Genomic DNA, 22,321 nt, shown 5'->3' on the forward strand with positions numbered 1-22,321 from the left:
GCAGGCTTTAAACAAGAAACATTGAGAAATATATTTTGGAAAATAATAAAATGTCCTAATTTTGTCCAAATCAAAAATTAAGAGGTCAGGTATTTTGTTTACACCAAATCCTCTTCACTTTCTGGTGATGAAAGTTTCACGTGGTGAAAGTTTGTGGGCATTATTCGAGCAATGATAGGTGTATTGGGTAGAGATAAAGCGCGGAAACAAGCCCATCGGTCCACCGAGTCCACACCAAAGATTATAGAGGAGGATCTTTGGCCCACACCGACCAGCGATCCCCTCACATTAACTATCCTACACACACTAGGGGAACATTTACAATGATACCAATATTAGCCAATCAGCCTACAAACCTGTACGTCTTTGGAGTGTGGGAGGAAACCGGAGATCTTGGAGAAAACTCATGCGGTCACGGCGGGGATCAAGCGTAAAAGATGTCGTTTCAAAGGAAACATGTAAAAATGTAAAAAAATATAAACTCCTACAGAGCGTAGTTGGGATCGAACCTGGGTAGGCATCGACTCGACCGCTGCGCCCTTTTATAATATAAATTCCATCAGCTCTGCGCTGGCATGCACTTGATGTTCCAGCACCCCTCCAGGCATTTGTGGATTTATGGATTTATGGATCTTTTTTAAGCGATTTTTTGCTTTACCTTTCAGCACATTTCATGCTGAGCTCAGTTCGATTGCATCTCCCTTTAAAGAGTCAATTTCAGAACTTCAGGCTGGACAAATGTTCCCCAATGTCAGTGCTTTGATTTTTCCATGTATCCTTTGAAACGAGATCTTGCAGTTTCAATTAATGAATACAATTATAACACATCGATTTATCAGTTAATCTAACACGGCACAATTTTTAAAAATGGCAATTTTATTTTAACAATTTCCAATTTAACGTAATTTCTATATTAGCAAATACGACTAATTGGAGCGCTCTTCGATTATTTTTTACGAGACTGCAGCTGTTGAAAAGTCTAGCGTCCAATGCAGAATTTCTAACGAGGCGATCAACAAAGGATTATCGGTCAAATTCCGAATAATTGCCGCCACTGAAATTGATTAGAGTAATTTCCCTTCAATGAATCATTGAATTGCAACCCCATAATCGTGGGGAAAAGACCATGTTGCAGAAGGCTATTCATAACTACTCCCTCTGCAATGAAGGTGATGTAACTGAATAGTAACCGCAAGCAGGACCCGCGGCTGGTATCTGGAGAACACGCAGCGCTCGGTGGAGGGAGGGAGAGGGGGGGATGCCAAGGCTGACTTGCTTTGTGACGGGTATTGCTTTGTGACGGGATTTGTGACGTTGATTGGACCAGCGCTCTCCTACCCGAAAGGACAATTGTCGTCTCTTTGGCAGGAGAGACGAACAGAAGCCGGTAAGACGGGAAGTTAAGGTGTATTGTGAAATCGTGTGCGGAAGAATATGGTTTTCCATTTATTCCTGAATGTTCAGCTTGTTGTCACCTTTGTCTTCTACAGTATTCCACACCCCTCTTTACAAGCCTCTCGAATTTGTCTTCTGCTTATAGAATGTTAGCACCTCCTAACTCAATTAAACAAAACACTGGTAGAGAAGATTTTCATATTCCTCACAATTCAAACTATTTAAAGCAAAACAAAGCAGATAGCATTAATCTGAGGGAAGAGGTCGATCTAATATAATATAACATATCGAAACCCTGGAATGCCCTGACCAGGTAGGTCAGCAGCAGTAGTCCTTCCCCAGAGGAACATGGTCGACCTTTCTGATCAATTATGCTACATCAGAGTTGGAAAAGTTCAAAAGAATGATTCTTCAACTCCATACAAGATAATTCTGCATATACACTCCCTATTTCAGGGTTGTACTCAGCCACGCCTCCTGACTATCCTTTCTTTAACCAGTCATTGCATTTATTATCTGGCTAACCCTCAACCCTCCCTCGTCATCTGACCAAACACCGCTACTGATGCCTGGCTCCTCGGTAAGCCTCTTTCTCCATCCCATGGTGAACATTTTTGGTTCCTGTTGATATGTAAACAGATCACGGAATAATGTAACATAGCATAGTAGAGTGATACAGTGTGGAAATGGGCACTTCAGGCCATCTTGACCACACCAGCCAACATGTCCCAGCTACACTAGTCCCACTTGCCCACGCTTGGTCCTCCCCTGTGCCCCCCCCCCTCCCTCTCTACAGATTGAAGAGGAGGAGTGGCTTGCATTGGAGGAACAGGTGAGTGGCGTAATTTTGCGTTGGAGCAGACCCAACGGGTCTGCACTTGTTCTAGTCCTATTCTACAATTACAATTATTCACATTGGTTAAAATTAATTTTTGAGTAATGTCCCAATTCCAATAATTTTGTACTATAAATCTGACCTTGTTTTTTATTTGTCATTTGCCGTCTTTAGCAATAAACCAATGTGGAAATAAAAGCTTTTATTTGTATTGTTTAGAAAATAGCTAAATCGCATATCATTTACAGTACATGTAAAATGTATAATTCAATTATTAAAAGTATTTAGTTCAGTTTATTGTCACCCGTACCAAGGTACAGTGAAAAGCTTTTGCATGCTAACCAGTCAGTAGAAAGACAATACATGATTACAATCGAGCCATCCACAGATAAAGGGAATGGTGGAGAAACTCAGTGGGTGCAGCAGCATCTGTGGAGCGAAGGAAATAGACAACGTTTTGGGCCAAAACCCTTCTTCAGTCTTTTTTGTGTACCTTCGATTTTCCAGCATCTGCAGTTTCTTCTTAAACATGATAAAGGGAATAACGTTTAGTGCAAGATAATGTACAATTAATGTTAGTCCGAGGTAGGTTGTAGCACAGGACCACTCTCTAGTTGTTGATAGGTTGTTTCAGTTGCCTAATAACAGCTGGGAAGAAACGGTCCCTGAATCTGGAGGTGTGTGCTTTCCCACTTTTGTATAACTCTTAAGAGGAGTGACCGGACAGAGACTCATCCTTGATTATGCTGTTAGCCTTGCCAAGACACCATGCAGTGCAAATTGAGACAATGGAAATTAGGTTGTTTTGTGTGATGATCTGGAATGCGTCCACAATTCTCTGCAATCTTTTGCTGCATTGGATGGACCTGTTCCCAAACCATGCTGTGATGCATCCTGATAAAATGCTTTCTACGGCGCTTCTGTAGAAGTAATACTGTATACAATTTTTCAATAAGCCTTCGTGTCACACTTATTTTGTTAGCTTGCTGAAAGAAGTACTGCTAATCATTTATCAAGCACTGAATACTTGCAGAATTTTGAAATGAAGGGAAATGAAGAGGAAAAGTGCAACAAAGAAAATACAGAAACTGAATATTCCTCTTTTAGGGTAAGAAAATTAATAGGAAAGGTCGTAAATTAATATATTAATGTAACGTGAACTTATTGTTTGTGCATAGTATAAGATTATGACAAGCTTAAGGGCCTGTCCCACTGTACGTGGTAATTCAAGAACACTCCCGAGTTTTAAAAAAAAACAATAAACAAACTCGTGGTAAGTACGTGATTGTCTCGTAGCGGCTCGTAATGCTAACGGCAGGTACTCGGGGAAACGCGGTAACTTGTGGAAAAACTGTGAAGTTTTTTTTCAGCACTCTGAAAATTGTCCACAAGAGCCCCGAGGACCTACGAATGGCTATTACCGTAATATTCCGAGTTCGAATCAGGGGAAACTCGGGAGAACTCTTGAATTACCTCGTACAGTGGGACATGCCTTTAGTACGCATATGCCTATGATAGCAGGGCTTTTTTTCCCTGTTGCCAGCCGGGCAACCTCGGAAGCTTTTTAGGTTGGCAAATGACAGTTTAGGTGGTCATTTAAGACGGCTTGCATGTCACGAGTGCTAATGTGCTCGGACGAAGTGCATAATTACCAGTCGGAATTATGGTCAATGAAGCATTCACATATTATTTCTGCTTCAAATAAAGTCACAAACTAAACATTCACCAATCAAAACATGATAGAAACATAGAAAATAGGTGCAGGAGCAGGCCATTCGGCCCTTCGAGCCTGCACCGCCATTCAATATGATCATGGCTGATCATCCAACTCAGTATCCTGTACCTGCCTTGTCTCCATACCCCCTGATCCCTTCAGCCACAAGGGCCACATCTAACTCCCTCTTACATATAGCCAATGAACTGACCTCAACTACCTTCTGTGGCAGAGAATTCCACACATTCACCACTCTCTGTGTGAAAAATGATTTTCTCATCTTGGTCCTAAAAGACTTCCCCCTTATCCTTAAACTGTGACCCCTTGTTCTGGACTTCCCCACCATCGGGAATAATCTTCCTGCATCTAGCCTGTCCAACCCCTTAAAATTTCTGTAAGTTTCTATAAGATCCCCCATCAATCTTCTAAATTCCAACAAGTACAAGCCGAGTCTATCCAGTCTTTCTTCATATGAAAGTCCTGCCATCCCAGGAATCGGTCTGGTGAGCCTTCTCTGTACTTCCTCTGTGTCAAGAATGTCTTTCCTCAGATTAGGAGACTTAAACTGTACGCATTACTCCAGGTGTGGTCTCACCAAGACCCTGTACAACTGCAGTAGAACCTCCCTGCTCTTATACTCAAATGCTTTTGCTAAGAATGCTAACATACCATTCGCTTTCTCCACTGCCTGCTGCACCTGCATGCCTACTTTCAGTCTGAAGAAGGGTTTCGGCCTGAAACGTCACCTATTTCCTTGGCTCCATAGATGGTGCTGCACCCGCTGAGTTTCTCCAGCATTTTTGTGTACCTGCCTACTTTCAATGACTGGTGTACCATGATACCCAGGTCTCGTTGCATCTCCCCTTTCCTAATCGGCCACCATTCAGATAATACCACAGATATATGCCACAATGACATGCGGCAAAATTACAATACAGTATCTCATCTCTTTTTACATGTTGCAATTAATGCAATTTCTATTATTCTCTTTCCACTTCCAAACAAAAATCTGGTTGGATTATTCAGCGTATGATCAACCTCGGTGAGACCAAGCGCAGGCTTGGCAATCGCTTCACACAACACCTCTACTCAGTTCGCAATAACTAACCTCATCTCCCGGTGGTTCAGCACTTCAACTCCCCCTCCCATTCCAAATCTGACCTTTCTGTCCACCACAAATTGGAGGAGCAGCACCACATATTTCGCTTGGGTAGTTTACACCCCAGTCGTATGAAAATTGGCTTCTACAATTTCAGGTAGTCCTTGCATTCTCCCTCCTTCCCCTCCCATTCCCAGCTCTCCCACAGCCTACTGTCTCTGCCTGTTCCTATCTTTTACCCGCCCCCACCCCTGACATCAGTCTGAAGAAGGGTCTCTACCCAAAGCGTCGCCTATTCCTTCGCTCCAAAGATGCTGCCTCACTCGCTGATTTTTTCCAGTTTGTCTACCAACGGGATCCCACCACTGGCCACATCTTCCCATCTCCTCCCCTGTCGGCTCTCCGCAGAGACCGCTCCCTCCGTACCTCCCTGGTCATTTTGTCCCTTCCCACCCAAATCACCCCCTCTCCTGGCACTTTCCCTTGCAACTGCAGGAAATGCTGCACTTGTCGCTTTACCTCCCCCCTTGACTCCATTCAAGGACCCAAGCAGTCTTTCCAGGTGCAGCAGAGGTTCACCTGCACCTCCTCCAATCTCATCTATTGCATCTGCTGCTCTAGGTGTTAGCTGTCCTACATCGGTGAGACCAAGCGTAGGCTTGGCAATTGCTTTGCCCAACACCTCAGCTCAGTTCGCAATAACGAACCTGATCTCCCGGTGGCTCAGCACTTCAACTCTGTCCTGTGCCTCCTCAATGGCCAGAGTGAGGCCCACCGTAAATTATAGGGGCAGCACCTCATATTTCGCTTGGGCAGTTTACACCCCAGCGGTATGGACATTGACCTCCAATTTCAGGTAGTCCCTCCTTTCTCCTCTGCTTCCCAGCTCTCTCTCAGCCCACTGTCTCCGCCTCTTCCTTTCTTCTTCCCGCCCCTTCTCCCTCCCCCCCCCACCCCCCCCCCCCCCCCCCCCCTCCACCCCACACCCTCACATCAGTCTGAAGAAGAGTCTCGACCCGAAATGCCACCTATTTCCTTCACTCCATAGATGCTACCTCACCCGCTGAGTTTCTCCAACATTTTTGTCTACCCATTCACAAAAGATCTGTTATCCAACTTTCCTCACCCACTCCCTACACATTAGGGGCAATTTTACAGAGATAAGGTAACCTACAAAGCCAATGCGTCTTTGGGATGTGGGAGGAAACTCGCACGCTTGCAGGGACAATGTGCAAATTCAACACAGACAGTGCCTGAGGACAGGATTGAACACAGATCTCTGGCGCGTGAGGCAGCAAGCCCACCAGCTGTGCCACTATATTTTATTTTCCAACACACAAAAAATGAAACGTTGATAACTTTGGTTACTAAAAGAAAAGAAACTATCCATTTTCAGTCTTAAATCTCTAAGTGACGCTATGTCCCCCTTTACAGCTACTGTATGTTTTAATTCAGTTCAAGACTATGGAGCAGTACATTGGCCATAAAGTTGCTGCCTAAAATTGCCAGAGACCTGGAATTGGTCATGAATATGGGTGCTGTCTGTAGGAAGTTTGCTCCTTTTCCCTTTGATCGCATGGGTTTTCTCCGAGTGCTCTTGTTTCCTTCCACATTCCAAACGTGTGCAGGAACCTTTTTCAGACCCAAACCAAAACGTAATATTTTCCTTTTGTCCAGAGATTCTGTCTGACCTGTTGAGTTACTCCAGCTTTTTTTGTCTATCTTCAGTTTAAACCCGCATCTGCAGTTCCTTCCTACACACACAATACTATACGATAGAGCTTTATTAATCCCAGGAGGGAAATTCTGTGTGTGTGTATAGTTATATATTCATATATAAATGTACACTGTTTTGTCTTCTCATTTATAACATGGTTGTGCTGCTGCAAATAAGGATTTCATTGTTCTAACTGGGACGTGAGAGAATAAAACACTCTTGACTCGCGTCGCTAATGTGTGGGATAGAACTAGTGTACGGGTGATCGGTGGTCGGCGTGGACTCGGTGGGCCGAAGGGCCTGTTTCCACGCTGTATCTTTAAATTAAACTAAAAACACTGAAACCAGAGGAAATCTAAAGAAGGATCTCTTCCCGAAACGTCACCCAATTTCTTATATCCAGAGATGCTGGCTGCTCCACGGAGTTCCCCTGCACAATTAAAGCATCTTCACTCTACCATAGGTAACCATTCAGACACCACTAAATTTAAGGCAGCTCTCTTTTTCCCCCAAGAACCCTTTTTTGCTTAAGTCCAAGTCAAGATTCAAGAGAGTTTTATTGTCATGTGTCCCAGATAGGACAATGACATTTTTGCTTGCTGCAGCACAACAGAATATGTAAACATAATACAGAACAGGAGATAAAAGTTCAGTGTGTCTATATACCGTAGACCATACATATATAGAAACATAGAAACATAGAAATTAGGTGCAGGAGTAGGCCATTCGGCCCTTCGAGCCTGCACCGCCATTCAATATGATCATGGCTGATCATCCAACTCAGTATCCCGCACCTGCCTTCTCTCCATACCCCCTGATCCCCTTAGCCACAAGGGCCACATCTAACTCCCTCTTAAATATAGCCAATGAACTGGCCTCAACTACCCTCTGTGGCAGAGAGTTCCAGAGATTCACCACTCTCTGTGTGAAAAAAGTTCTTCTCATCTCGGTTTTAAAGGATTTCCCCTTTATCCTTAAGCTGTGACCCCTTGTCCTGGACTTCCCTAACATCGGGAACAATCTTCCTGCATCTATCCTGTCCAACCCCTTAAGAATTTTGTAAGTTTCTATAAGATCCCCTCTCAATCTTCTAAATTCTAGAGAGTATAAACCAAGTCTATCCATATATATATACATATATATATATATATATATATGCAATCGGCTGTATTTTTCAGAGTTTGGTGGCCCACTCGAGTTTAAATTCCATCTCGAATATTTTTGGAGGACCAGGAAACCAAGAAGCAAGAGTCACTCCAGGGAGTTGCTCCAGGGAGTGATTCTGCGTTGGTTTTCAGCGGTCGCGGTGAGGCGGCAACCGGACAGCAATCGCGGCCAGATCTCCCACGATGCAAAGGGAGGGAGAAAGTGGCCGACGCCGACCAGTTGCCATGGCAGTGCGCATGTGCAGGGCGGCACATACGCACAACCACGGCCGATGATGTGCTGGCCAAAGATCCTCGCTATAGGATATTTGGTACACAAAAATGCTAGAGAAACTCAGCGGGTGCAGCAGCATCTATGGAGCGAAGGAAATAGGTGACGTTTGGGGCCGAAACCCTTCTTCAGACTGATATTTGGTGCTGGCCGTGGTTGTGCGCATGTGGAGGGGGAGGATGTGCAGGCCGCGGCAGTGCGCATGTGTAAGGCGGCCTGCCGCACCGGCGGATGAGGAGCGGCCCGAGACCCGGACACGGGCACGGATACACGTGACAGGTGGAGACAGAGAGTGACAGAGAGTGATAGAGAGGGGGCCCACTCCGATTTAAACGATAGATGTCCCGGGTGCTTGCCAAGCCGGCGGGACTGTAGGTTGCCATTGGCAACCAGGCAACTGCTAATTTCAAACCCTGCATACTATGCCAAACTTATAACCCTGTCTCTAACAGCAGACTTGCATCAGTTGTGTTGTAACGTGGGAAGAGTCAATATTACCCAGGGAAACTAGTTTCACAGCAATTTTCAAAATGAACAACACAACACCAGTTAATGTATATGGTGCATTCAGACACCAAGTATTGCCTTGTTGAATAACAATCAAATAGGTAAAATTGCGAAAAAAATTATCCGCCCATCTAATTAGTTAAAGAATTCTGGCCTAGAAATGTGTTGGTATTATGCTTTGCTTATTGCTTCCATTGTACAGCTGATGACAATATCACACTCATTACAACTCACCAACATTTTAGGTGTGTATAAACAAAAATGTGTGGCTAAACCATACCGTGCCCTCCATAATGTTTGGGCCAAAGACCCATCATTTATTTATTTGCCTCTGTAGTCCACAATTTGAGATTTGTAATTGAAAAAAATCACATGTGGTTAAAGTTCACAGTCAGCTTTTGCTAAAGGCCATGTTTATACATTTTGGTTTAGCCCCCCCCCCCCCTTATTTCAGGGCACCATAATGTTTGGGACACAGCAATGTAAATGAAAGTAGTAATGTTTAGTATTTTGTTGCATAACCTTTGCATGCAATGACTGCTTGAAGTCTGCAATTCATGGACATCACCAGCTGCTGGGTGTCTTCTCGTGTGATGCTCTGCCAGGCCTGTATTGCAGCCATCTTTAGCTGTAGCTTGTTTTAGGGGCTAGTCCCCTTCAGTTTTCAAGCTCGAAGAGGAACCGGGCCTGCCAAGGAAAGATACTCTGTGAAGTTGAGGAGCAAGTTCTCAGCTAAGGACTCTTTCAGTTTGGAAGGACTTGCAAGAAATCACCAGCTCCCCCGCTCCTTGGTCAATCGTCAGCTGACCAACGACTTGAAGGAGTTCTACTGCAGGTTTGATAAACAGAAACTTAACCCTGGTACCCCCTCCCCCCTCCCCAACCAACACTCACACCTATTCACAGCCTGGCCCCAGTCTGCAAAGATTTGGCCCTCATCCACTACCCACCCCCTCCTTGCTGCCCAACATCAGTCTGACCACTTCTCCATCACCAACAATAGAAATTGAGTTGGAGAGGCTATTCAGAAGACGGCAAAGCCAGAAATCTCCAGTACCAGACAATGTTTCCCCCTTTACCCTCAGGCTCTGTGCCAAACAACTGGTAAAGTCTCCACTATTGTCCCTGTACCCAAAAAGACAAGGATTACTGGTCTTAATGATTACAGGGCTGTCGCACTGACCTCTGTAGTCATAAAGACCCTTGAAAGACTTGTGCTGGCCCAGCTAAAAAATATCACAAATCCCCTGCTGGACCCTCGCAGTTTGCATAAATCAGTGGATGACGCAGTCAACCTGGGCCTGCACTTCATCCTCCAGCACCTAGACCGCCAGGGGACCTATGCAAGGATTTTGTTTGTTGATTTTAGCTCTGCATTCAACACCATTGTGGCAGAGCTACTACACTCCAAACTCTCCAAGTTGACTGTGCCTGATCCCCTCTGTCAGTGGATCACCAATTTCCTGATAGACAGGAAGCAGCATGCAAGGCTGGGAAAGCACATCTCGGACCCTCAGCATAGGAGCACCACAGTGCTGCGTACTCTCTCTGCACCAACGACAGTACCTCCACAGACTCCTCTGTCAAGCTTCTCAAGTTTACGGATGACACAACCCTGATCCAAGATGGGGAGGAATCTGCCTACAGACAGGAAGTGACACAGCTGGCGTCCTGGTGCCTTCATAACAACCTGGAGCTTTTAAGAGTGGAATTAACAGTAGACTTTAGGAGATCTCGCCCTTCTCTCCCCCCCCCCACACCACCAACAACACCACAGTCACATCTTAAGTCTTAAATTCCTTGGAACCATCATCTCCAAGGACCTGAAATGGGGGGGCCACCATTGACTCAAAAAGTCAAAAAGGCCCAACAGAGGATGTACTTCCTACGGCAGCTGAGGAAACACAATCTGCCACAGGCAATGATTGTCCAATTTTATACTGCCATCGTAAACTCTGTCCTCACCTTCTCCATTACGGTCTGGTTTAGCTCAGCCAGCAAGCACAACATCCGGAGGCTGCAGTGAATCATCTGATCAACTGAGAAGGTTATTGGCTGCACACTTCCCTCCATTGACAAACTGTACACTGCAAGGGCCAGGAAGTGAGCGGGTAAGATCACCTCTGACCCATTTCACCCTGGCCACAAACTCTTTGAAGCACTTCCCTCTGGAAGGCGACTCCGGTCTGTCAAAGCCGCCACAGCCAGACATAAAAATAACTTTAATCCATGAGCAGTAGCTCTACTCAATAAACAAAAGTCTGTAGCCTCATTTTGCTTTGATATTTTATTTCATTCACATGTTTAAACTATAATGTTTTATTATTAATGTTTAATTCTTAATTGTTACTGTATGTCGTGTTATTATTTGTGAGCGGATCACCAATTCCTTGTATGTGTACATACTTGGCCAATCAACTTATTCACTCATTCATTCATTCATTTTTTGCAGCTAACCAGTGGTTTGCATCTTGCAGTGTAACCTCTGTATCCATATTCATGAAGTCTTCTGCAGACAGTGGTCATTGATAAATCCACACCTGACTCCTGAAGAGTGTTTCTGATCTGTTGGACAGGTGTTTGGGGATTTTTCTTTATTATAGAGAGAATTCTTCTGTCATCAGCTGTGGAGGTCTTCCTTGGCCTGTCAGTCACTTTGCGATTACAAAGCTCACCAGTGCTCTCTTTCTTCTTAATGATGTTCCAAACAGTTGATTTTGGTAAGCCGAAGGTTTGGCTGATGTCTCTAACAGTTTTATTCTTTTTTCTCAGTCTCATAATGGCTTCTTTGACTTTCTTGGCACAACTTTGGTCCTCATGTTGATAAACAGAAATAAAAGTTTTCAAAGGTGATGGAAAAACTGTGGGAAAGACTAGTTGCTGAGAGCTCTCTACCTACATTAAGGAGGCATTATAATATCTGACAATGTACTTTTTAACCACATGTGTGATTTTTTTTCTATTATGAATCTCAAATTGTGGAGTACACGGGCAAATAAATAAATGATGGGTCTTTGTCCCAAACATTATGGAGGGCACTGTATATCTGAAATAAATATTTAATTATTTGTGTCTCCAGATAAGGGCTTTAATGCTAGTTGGAAACGCAATTTGCAATATTTGATTGCCCCAGGTAAAAACCAGGTTTAGATGAGACTTACTAAGCAGCACTTACACAAAAAAATTCCAGGTCATTACCCACAATATAATGCACAAAATATACATACCTGGAACATCCCCTCAGGAAGGAGTCACCACCCCATCCGGTGAAGAGGAGAAAAACTGATCTACAAAGCTAGTCAAAGAGTAATGGAACCCCCATGCAAACACCCTTTGGTCCGACTCGAAAATATTGCCAAACTAAGCAAGTTCTACTTACCTGTGCCCAATTCATCTACCTATCAGCTATCCATGTTCACCAGGGATTCTGCCCGACCCACTGAATTACTCCAGCAATTTGTGTCTTTACAAGCCTTGGGATGTAATTCAACTTCTCCTATAGATAGACACAAAATGCTGGAGTAATTCAGCAGGACAGCCAGCACCTCTGGAGAGAAGGAATGGGTGACATTTCGGGTCGAGACCCTTCTTCAGACTGATGTCGGGTGAGTGGGAGGTACATAGATAAGGAAGTGTATAGATAAGGAAGTGAAAGGTGTGAAAACAGCACAAAGGGAATGGAGATCAAGGAAAATGTAGAATAGATCATAGTTAGTTGAGAGAAGGTAACAACAAAACAGATAAAATGTAGTCGAAGATGGTAAGACTGGTCGGAGAACTGGGAAGGTGGAGGGGATGGCGAGAGCGGGAAAGCAAGGGTTACTTGAAGTTAGAGAGGTCAATGTTCAAACCGCTGGGGTGTATGTTGCCCAAGCGAAATATGAGGTGCTGTCCCTCCAATTTAAGCTGGGCCTCACTCTGTAAAAGGAGGCCCAGCACAAAAAGGTCAGCGTGGGAATGGGAGGGGGAGTTAAAGTGTTTAGCAACTGGGAGATTAGGTAGGTTTCGGCAGACTGAGTGTAGGTGATCAGCGAAATGATCGCCGAGCTTGCGTTTGGTCTCGCCAATATACAGGCATCCACACCTGGAACAGCGGATACAGTAGATGAGGTTGGAGGAGTTTTAAGTGAACCTCTGCCTCACCTGAAAACACTGTTGGGTCCTTGGACAGTCGAGGGGGGGAGGGAGGGGGGGGGGGGGGTATAGGGACAGGTGTTGCATCTCCTGCAGTTGCAGGAGAAAGTAGTTGGGGAGGGGGTGATTTATATGGGAAGGGACGAGTTGACCAGGGAGTTGCGGAGGGAACGGTTTCTGCGCAAAGTGGAAATTGGTGGAGATGGGAAGATGTGGATAGTGGTGGGATCCCGTTGTAGGTACAGAAAATGCCAGAGGTTTTACTCCTCCTATGGCTCTGTGTAAGGCCAATGAAGTTTATCTACAGAAAGTTTGTACACTGAAAGCTATTTTGAAGCAACGCTAAATCAATTCAAGTGGCAGTGCTGCCATGATAAAGAAACACCAAGTAATAATTGTCAATTTGGGAAGTTAATCAAAATGTAATGCTACAAAGTAACACTTAAAAGACGGTTGCAGAAGGTGCATGGATAGGAATGGTTCATGAGGGTTATAGGGCAAATGTAGGCAACTTGGTTGGCATGAACGAGTTGGCTGAAGGGCATTTTTCTGTGCTGCATGGCTCTATTATAGTTAAGCATTAAAACCCCATCTTGTCAGCTTTTGACATTTTGGTAAGATATGGATAGATCTCCATAACTGTCAACTTATTTATGCATGATAAGATGAAAATTTTGAAGCATTGGCCAGGTGTAGAGGGATGTATAATTTTAAACATTTGACCACGCATGTCCCTGTCTATGTTTAAAAGAGTAAACACTGATTTGAGAGATGTTCCAGCTTTTGCATGAAATGAAAAAAGAATGTGGAAATATTAATTAATTTGTAGCTAGTATTTTCCTCTGGAAAACGTTGTATTATTTGGCACTATTACTCAAGAAAGAAAAATGTAGTCTAAAGCACAAAATCATACATTGCTTTATGACACTTATTAAAAGACTGGAAAGTTAGAATAAGGAATTAATCTTTTTAATTCTGATTAAAGATTGAAGATATAGAAGATCACAATGTATATGATATTAAATAAATCATTAATATTTTAGCAAACAGCAGACAGATATTTATTTGATTTATTATTTTTACCAGTGCTATTCTAACAAGGTTCAAATGTTAACTTCACATTGTTTCTCAGACATTAACAGATTTCTAGGCCAATATCTACTTCCCCCTTAATATGCCATTTTCAGGACTATATTTAATGGCTTATTTTCTACTACAGGCAAGATATTTTAGCTTTATTTGCATCAGCCAAATTTGATCTTGGAACTGAATTTGACTATGGACTATGTCGAACAAACATTTTTAATGCGATTCTTATAAATCCAAGTATAAAATATGATCCAGAATCGGAGCATATATGCTGACATTGATAGATATAAATACTCCAAATATGTGCAGAGGTGAGATGCCCCTGTGTTTTCCTCCACTTTGTTGACATTGCATAAAATCGAAATGTCTAAGTGGGTGTGAGGGCTGTGAAGGGGTAATGTCTAACATAGCACCCCACAAAAAAAAAATAGTCAAAGCTCATCAAGAAAGCTAATGTTCTCACTGAACTGGGCTGTTGTTGTATTGTGATACGTGTAATCATATATATATATATATATTGCAAAGAACAACATTACATTTTTACCATGTTGCACTCTAGTTCCAGTCAAGAGCTTAATCAAGCAACATTTAACATCAATCCGCAGCAGGTTGCAGGGCATTGAAGAATAATAATCAATGAGTTTTAAGGTACAAATTCTAGAGTTTGGGAGTAAAATGCATAATGTGTATACTACCCAAGTGCATGTCTTCCAGATGCTTAGGCATTTAGTATGAAATTTCATCTTTGTTACAGTTGAGATAGTTGCCAGATAACTTAAAAAAATATCAATCAATTATTGCACGATAATTATGTTGGCAAACATGAATTACACTATCAGGAAAGTTGCTCTGGAAGATTTCAATTAATGGAAACCTTGTTTATTAATCCCAATTTATTTTCTTTAGGTATCTGAGTTATTACTTGCCATTGAACGGTTAACTACAGGACAATCAAAGCCTGGTAGTGAACAGAAACATGTGGGAAGAGTAGCAAAAGCAGAGAAGACTCTGTTACTCAATTCGGAGAAACAAACTACCAATCAGAGTCAGCTTGTCAAAGATGAAAGATCACTGGGAAACACAACTATTAGATCTGGCTCGTCCAAAAGAACTACATTTATAAAGTGCCCTCAACGAAGCACTTTTGAATGCAACATGAACGCACATAAAATGTACACAAATCCTCAGGCTACACGAAGATCAAAGCTGATATGTAATTGGATCGCAAAACCTAATATGGTTCAACGAGCTGATAAGATGACTAAACCACTAAAGAAAATGCCTCTCATGAATCCATTGGATGAACATTTACCCCAATCTCTCATAGCGCCTACACAAAAAAAGAAGAAAAAAAGTCTCACTCTTGACAAAATACAGCCAGTGCAAAGCCCTTTTTTGAGTATCAAATTAGCTCCATTTCGTCTACACATTCAACGGTCAACGTTAGCAGGTATGCACAGGATTAATTTTCCTTTCTCCGTCCCATTAATCAAGCTTCAGACAGATGCAATGGACAAAATGTGAACTCCCTGATTTAAGGATTTGAATAACTTTATCCAATCTTCTTTATTGTAAGGAGAACAACCCAAGCTTCTGCAATCTTCACATTGCTGAATCCTGCAGTTCTGCTATCTTCCTTTAGGCTGTGGGCCGAGCATCAAAAATGTGTCTAGAATTCCATTTTCGTGACCCACGTCTCGGAATTACATAGACTTTTGCACAGATTTAGATGAAATGTAATTGAGACGGAAGTCATAACTCGTTAGTGCCAAAAGTTGCACATTAATTAATTAAACTAATTAGAAAATGAGATCGGAAAAGTAAGCGCCATCCAGTGTCCAATGCCCATTTTACACCATGGGGACCCTATTTCTGTGTTGCATTCTCTTTAAACTATATTATTATACTATATATAGTATAAAAATAATATAATGAATATAATTGTGAGGTTTATTTTGAATGACTGCCGCGGAGGTCCTCTTGAACCAGCCTAATTAATAGGTCAGGGCAGTTCTTCTGATTTCCCCAGTTTACTGAACCCCACTGACTGCCAGTGTGCAGAATGGGGGTCACGGCCATAGTGGGACTGGGGCAGTGACAGGCTGGGGGAAGGCTAAGGCAGGAAAATGCCTAACCCTAATTCGCCCCCTCCCAGAGCTGCCCAAGGCTGGAGCTGGAGCTGATTTGGGATCGGCTGCGGCAGCGCGTCCTTCTCGACCAGCGCGCCCTTCTGGTGGTGGCGAGGGAGCGGGGGAAGCACTGCGTGACTCTCACGCTCAAAGAAATGTGTGACTCTCACGCTCAAAGATTGAGAGTTGGCAGCCCTGTCTAAGGCCAGGATGTGACAACAGATGCACAGAGAGACACATACACACAGGGAGACAGACACATACACACAGGGAGACAGACACATACACACAGGAGACAGACACATACACACAGGGAGACAGACACACACACAGGGAGGAGACAGACACACACACGGACGGACACACACACACGCACAGGGAGACAGACAGACACACACACACACACACACACACACACACACACACACACACACACACAGGGATACACACACACACACACAGGGACACACATACAAGGAGACACACACAGGGAAACAGACACACACACACACACCTTTCCTTACCCCCCTCCATCCTTCCCCTCCCTCTTTCCTCCCCTTCCTCCCTCCCTCCCCTCCCCTCCCTCCCTCCCCCTCCTCCCTCCCCTTCCTCCCTCCGTCCTCCCCCCAACCCTCCCTCTTTCCTCCCCTCCCTCCCCTCCCTCTCTTTCCTCACGCTTCCTCTTTCTCCCCTTTCTCCTTCCCTTCCTTCAATCCCTTACTACATTCCCTCCCCCTGTCTCTCTTTGCCTCCATCCCTCCCTTTTTTTCTTTCTCTCTCTCTCTTTCTCCCCTCCCTCTCTCCTCCCTCCCTCTCTTTCCCCGGCCGCCCAATGGAGAGTCTGGTGGGCACGGTTCAGCGTGGATTGGCTGCGCTGGCACTGCCGTGTTAGTTGGAGGGAGCGAGGTTGCCGTGGGAGCCGGAAGCGCAGCGCTCGCAGACGCCGCACAAAAGTGCTGACACCCGCTGCCCGGGACCGACGCGCTTCCCCAATCCGTGCAGATCGCTGTCATGTGGCGCAAAGAGACAAACTGTGCAGCAAAGATCCTTTAGCTCTGCTATAGGATCTTTGCTGTGCAGGGACTGAAGGCAGCGTGAGAATTCTGTCTTCAGCGTGAGGGCGTGAGAATTGGCTGAAATGCGTGAGTGTCACGCTCAAAGCGTGAGAGTTGGCAGCCCTGCTGTAGTCATTATAGAAGTGTCCCTTCCCTTAAAAGATCTAAAAAATGGAGCAACACTAATTGATCTTGTTATACATAAATTTGAGCATAATTTGAGGTGAACTGGTGCTATGGCAGGGAACTCTGGTAAACTATTTAATATGCAAGATGTAGACTGCAAATAAGCAACTGTCTGCCACGGAAGCACTGACCAAGCAAAATTCCATGTTGTGATATTTTGGCTTAAATCTTATGCAAATAGGGTTCACCATTTTACTCAGGGTCAGTAGTGCAGTCTATAACTTAAAGCTATTCTTACACAGAGATGGTCTGGGAAATTCCATGTCCGAACAATTAATTATCATGGGCTACTTTGGGCATTTCCTTTAGGAACCTCTGGGAGACAGGGGCAGTGTTGAGTGGCATTTGGAGTTGTATGTTTGCCAATTGGCAGACATAGCTTCAACAGAAGATTGTAGGAAAGCTGGAAACACACAAGCCTTTCAATTGAACTTTTATTCCGTACAATTTAAAGATACATGGAGGAAGTTCCCCAAGTTATTCCTTAATCTCTGGTGTTTATGTTTGCTTTCAGGGGCTCTGCGCCATGAACCCTTCATCGATCTAAAAGATTTACAGTTGAAGATGTACAAAAGATCTACGAGCAAGCGAGTTCCTAAAGTAGTAACGGAAATGCAAAAATGTGTAGCACAACCCATCCCAATAGGAAGTCAAGATAAAGGCGAACTTCCTATTCCATTGATTTGTAAAGGTAATAAGTATATAGAAATGTTCTAGAGTACAAGTCTGACCTGATCTTTCAATTTTAGATTGGACAATAAATTATGGATTTTTGGAAATCTGAAATGTCTGTTGCATTTTTTTAAATTATTTTAACGCAAGGAACATTTCACATACCTATAGTCTGTATTATCAATATGAAATATTTTAACCTGGGACTATCCAGATAAGGACTGCATTTTAAACATTGTTCTGAGCAAAGATACTAGAGCAAGATAGACCACTAGGCGAAAAAGCTATAGTTGGTCATGGGCGTCATGGGTAATTTTTTTCGCGCCATTTTGGGAATCAAATAAATGAGGTTTTTTTAATCGGCTTCTGTCATGGCGTCCACATCTACAACTGTAGCGTGCTGTTCTGCTATAAAGTGCTCGACCCAACCTGTCTTTCTTCAGGTTCCCCACTAAAGACAAAAGGTAAGAAAAAAATTATTACTTTCTGTCGTGTAGCCTGCCCGATCTCTTCCTGTAGCTCAGATCGCGGAGCCGGGGGTCGCCAGAAGAATTGCTCCAATCGCTGGCCCGCGAACTATAACATCCTGAAGCCGTGGTCTGTGGAGCTTCTAGTCACGGGGGCAGCGTGCACTTTTCCTCGCGGAATCTGGGATTCCTCGCCGGAGAAGAGCTCCGACCACTGGCCCGCGGCCTATAACATTGTGAAGACCCGGTCTCCGGTAGGAAGCGGCCGATTCGGGACCTCCAAGCCGTGGACGTCCCGAATCGGTTGTGTTTAAGCCGGTTTGAAATGATGTTTAAAATACACAGAAACATAGAAATTAGGTGCAGGAGTAGGCCATTCGGCCCTTCGAGCCTGCACCGCCATTCAATATGATCATGGCTGATCATCCAACTCAGTATCCCGTACCTACCTTCTCTCCATACCCTCTGATCCCCTTAGCCACAAGGGCCACATCTAACTCCCTCTTAAATATAGCCAATGAACTGTGGCCTCAACTACCTTCTGTGGCAGAGAGTTCCAGAGATTCACCACTCTCTGTGTGAAAAAAGTTTTTCTCATCTCGGTTTTAAAGGATTTCCCCCTTATCCTTAAGCTGTGACCCCTTGTCCTGGACTTCCCCAACATCGGGAACAATCTTCCTGCATCTAGCCTGTCTAACCCCTTAAGAATTTTGTAAGTTTCTATAAGATCCCCTCTCAATCTCCTAAATTCTAGAGAGTATAAACCAAGTCTATCCAGTCTTTCTTCATAAGACAGTCCTGACATCCCAGGAATCAGTCTGGTGAACCTTCTCTGCACTCCCTCTATGGCAATAATGTCCTTCCTCAGATTTGGAGACCAAAACTGTACGCAATACTCCAGGTGTGGTCTCACCAAGACCCTGTACAACTGCAGTAGAACCTCCCTGCTCCTATACTCAAATCCTTTTGCTATGAAAGCTAACATACCATTCGCTTTCTTCACTGCCTGCTGCACCTGCATGCCTACTTTCAATGACTGGTGTACCATGACACCCAGGTCTCGCTGCATCTCCTCTTTTCCTAATCGGCCACCATTTAGATAAGTCTGCTTTCCTGTTTTTGCCACCAAAATGGATAACCTCACATTTATCCACATTATACTGCATCTGCCAAACATGTGCCCACTCACCCAGCCTATCCAAGTCACCTTGCAGTCTCCTAGCATCCTCCTCACAGCTAACACTGCCCCCCAGTTTAGTGTCATCCGCAAACTTGGAGATATTGCCTTCAATTCCCTCATCCAGATCATTAATATATATTGTAAATAGCTCGGGTCCCAGCACTGAGCCTTGCGGTACCCCACTAGTCACTGCCCGTCATTGTGAAAAGGACCCGTTTACTCCTACTCTTTGCTTCCTGTTTGCCAGCCAGTTCTCTATCCACATCAATACTGAACCCCCAATGCCGTGTGCTTTAAGTTTGTATACTAATCTCTTATGTGGGACCTTGTCGAAAGCCTTCTGGAAGTCTAGATACACCACATTCACTGGTTCTCCCCTATCCACGCTACTAGTTACATCCTTGAAAAATTCTATAAGATATGTCAGACATGATTTACCTTTCATAAATCCATGCTGACTTTGTCCAATGATTTCACCACTTTCCAAATGTGCTACTATCCCATCTTTAATAACTGACTCTAGCAGTTTCCCCACTACCGATGTTAGACTAACTGGTCTGTAATTCCCCGTTTTCTCTCTCCCTCCCTTCTTAAAAAGTGGGGTTATGTTTGCTTATACAGGATAAATGGTTAAATATACACAATGTACAAGGATCAATGGTGTTTAAAATACATGATGAATGGTGTTATAGGGAACAATGACATGCCACGAGGAGCACACATTAAAGGCTTAATTTCCTTCCAAATGTATGACTGTAACATATACAATTCTATTCCTATGATCCCGACAATGTATATTATATATGATCATTTGATTAGTACATGGGCAAGTTATTAGAAAGTCTTCTTTTATAGATGTAGACTTACCACAATAATAAAGGTTGACAAAAATGCTAGAGAATTTCTCCAGCATTTTTGTCTACCTTCGATTTTCCATCATCTGCAGTTCATTCTTAAACAAGATACAAGATTCATTTATTTGTCACATGTGCCAGTTGGCACAGTGAAATATAATCACCATACAGCCATACAATAAAAATAAAGAACACAACACACGATAGAGTTCAACATAAAACATCCCCACACAACAGAATCAAAGTTTCCCACTGTGAGGGAAGGCACCAAAGTCAGTCCTCTTCCTCTAATGTTCCCCAATGTTCACCCGTGGTTAGGGCCTCCCCGAGCCCTCCGCAGTCGCCACTACGGGCAGCCCGATGTTCAGGCCCGCTCGCCAGGGTGATGTAAGTCCGACGTCGGGGCTGGGGGGACCTCCTCAGTGGCCTGGACATCCGAGTCGGTCACCTCCTACCGGAGTCCGTGGCTCACAAAGTCTGCTGGCTGCACTGGGGCGGTGATCCAACGCTGGCGGCCCCCGGCAAAGGGCTCCAGGACTCCGTGATGACGGTCAGCGCCGCCCGCGTTGGAAGCTCTCCCAAACCGCAGCTCCACGATGTTGGAGCAGTGGCCCAACACTCCGGAGCTCCAAACGGCAATCCAGGTAGGCATCGCCCGCTCCGCGGTGAATCCAGTGCCGCACCCCCGCTGTTGTAACTCTGGCCCGGTTCCTGGTCCCCGGCAGGAAAGGCCGTTCCGATCCAGGTGGTAGGCCGTGAGGAGGGGGGCGAGGACGCGACTTGGAGAAATACTCGCGTCCCCGCCAGGAAGCAACTGGAAAACAGTTTCCCCCTTACCCTGCCCCCCTCCCCCACATAGAAAAGTCAAAGATCCCCCCTAAAACAGACTTTAAACTGACTAAAATTTAAAAAAAAAGATTGAAAATCAAACGGGCTGTAGGCAGAGGCTGCCGTCACTAACAATAATAATTGGTCAGTAACAATAATAAAGGAATCAATTTTTACACTGCTGTACATTTTTGGTTTTGTTCTTGTTGTAAGGCATGCATGGTAGTGTAAGCTCTTCTACATTTAAGATAAATTGACCTATTAGATGAAAAATGCATCTTCAATAGACATGTCTCTCCCCTCCCCTGAAAACAATTGCATTTAAATGACATATCATCCATTCTGCAGGTATGTAGTTATAACCAAATTTGTTCTTATAAGTTAATTTTATATGATATTTTACTGTAATTTCAGATGTCGACAGTGGGTCCCGAATACTCGTTGACAAGACACCGAACTACGGAGTACTTGGCAAAGAACTGCCGTCTTTGTTCTGAACACCGTGTATATCTCACACATAAAACAATGTAAAGTATGTAAATCTTACCATAAATGACAGAAATAAAAAGTGTTATCCTTTTTTTAATGAATTTTGATGTAGAATTATTTAAAATTGTGTGGATTGATGCTGTTAACCCACGAAAGTGTGGTTATGAGATATTCACATTTAAAAATTCACTCAGTAGCTCGGGTAGCTGCGAGCGTCCGCCAGGACCAGACAGTGGAACTACAGCTACACCCAGGGCTCACAGGCGACCTGGGAACTGCAGCTAGTCCGGGAGGGTCTTGGCCCCTATGCAAAAAAGGCTGCTGACCCCTGGACTAAACAGAGCCCTCGATCCTGTCCCGCCAGCCGTTTTTCAAAATTTAGCAACTCAAATGGTGGTCCGTCTTCACTGACGGGAAATACGGTAACTCATTTCCCTCAAATATATAGTCAAGTCACTTTTATTTATATAGCACATTTAAAAACAACTCTCGTTGACCAAAGTGCTTTACATTGGTAGAGGTACTAACGTTATA

At 44.0% G+C, this 22,321-nt stretch overlaps 1 protein-coding gene across 2 annotated transcripts; it reads left to right on the forward strand.

Moving 5' to 3' along the window:
* Nucleotides 1-882: 882 nt before the first annotated feature.
* Nucleotides 883-21,869, forward strand: LOC129695730 (uncharacterized). 2 transcript variants are annotated; one of them, XM_055632943.1, is made up of 5 exons: nucleotides 883-1,387; nucleotides 3,213-3,338; nucleotides 14,834-15,377; nucleotides 17,812-17,988; nucleotides 21,713-21,869. In XM_055632943.1, the coding sequence occupies exons 2-5, from the start codon at nucleotides 3,273-3,275 to the stop codon at nucleotides 21,793-21,795; spliced, it is 870 nt and encodes a 289-aa protein (XP_055488918.1). In that variant the 5' UTR covers nucleotides 883-1,387; nucleotides 3,213-3,272; the 3' UTR covers nucleotides 21,796-21,869. The 2 variants fall into 2 exon arrangements, with proteins under 2 accessions (XP_055488918.1, XP_055488920.1); XM_055632945.1 differs by having other exon boundaries at nucleotides 3,264-3,338.
* The last annotated feature ends 452 nt before the right edge of the window (nucleotides 21,870-22,321 follow it).

This window comes from Leucoraja erinacea, chromosome 3 (genome assembly GCF_028641065.1).
Source record: "Leucoraja erinacea ecotype New England chromosome 3, Leri_hhj_1, whole genome shotgun sequence".
Lineage (NCBI taxonomy): Eukaryota > Metazoa > Chordata > Chondrichthyes > Rajiformes > Rajidae > Leucoraja > Leucoraja erinaceus.

Bases quoted from the DNA above. Each gene is read 5' to 3' on its own strand.
- LOC129695730 (XM_055632943.1), top strand. From the start codon at position 3,273: ATGAAGGGAAATGAAGAGGAAAAGTGCAACAAAGAAAATACAGAAACT. The intron at 15,378-17,811 runs GTATGCACAGGA...GTTTGCTTTCAG, and splicing joins TCAACGGTCAACGTTAGCAG to GGGCTCTGCGCCATGAACCC. The intron at 17,989-21,712 runs GTAATAAGTATA...CTGTAATTTCAG, and splicing joins TATTCCATTGATTTGTAAAG to ATGTCGACAGTGGGTCCCGA.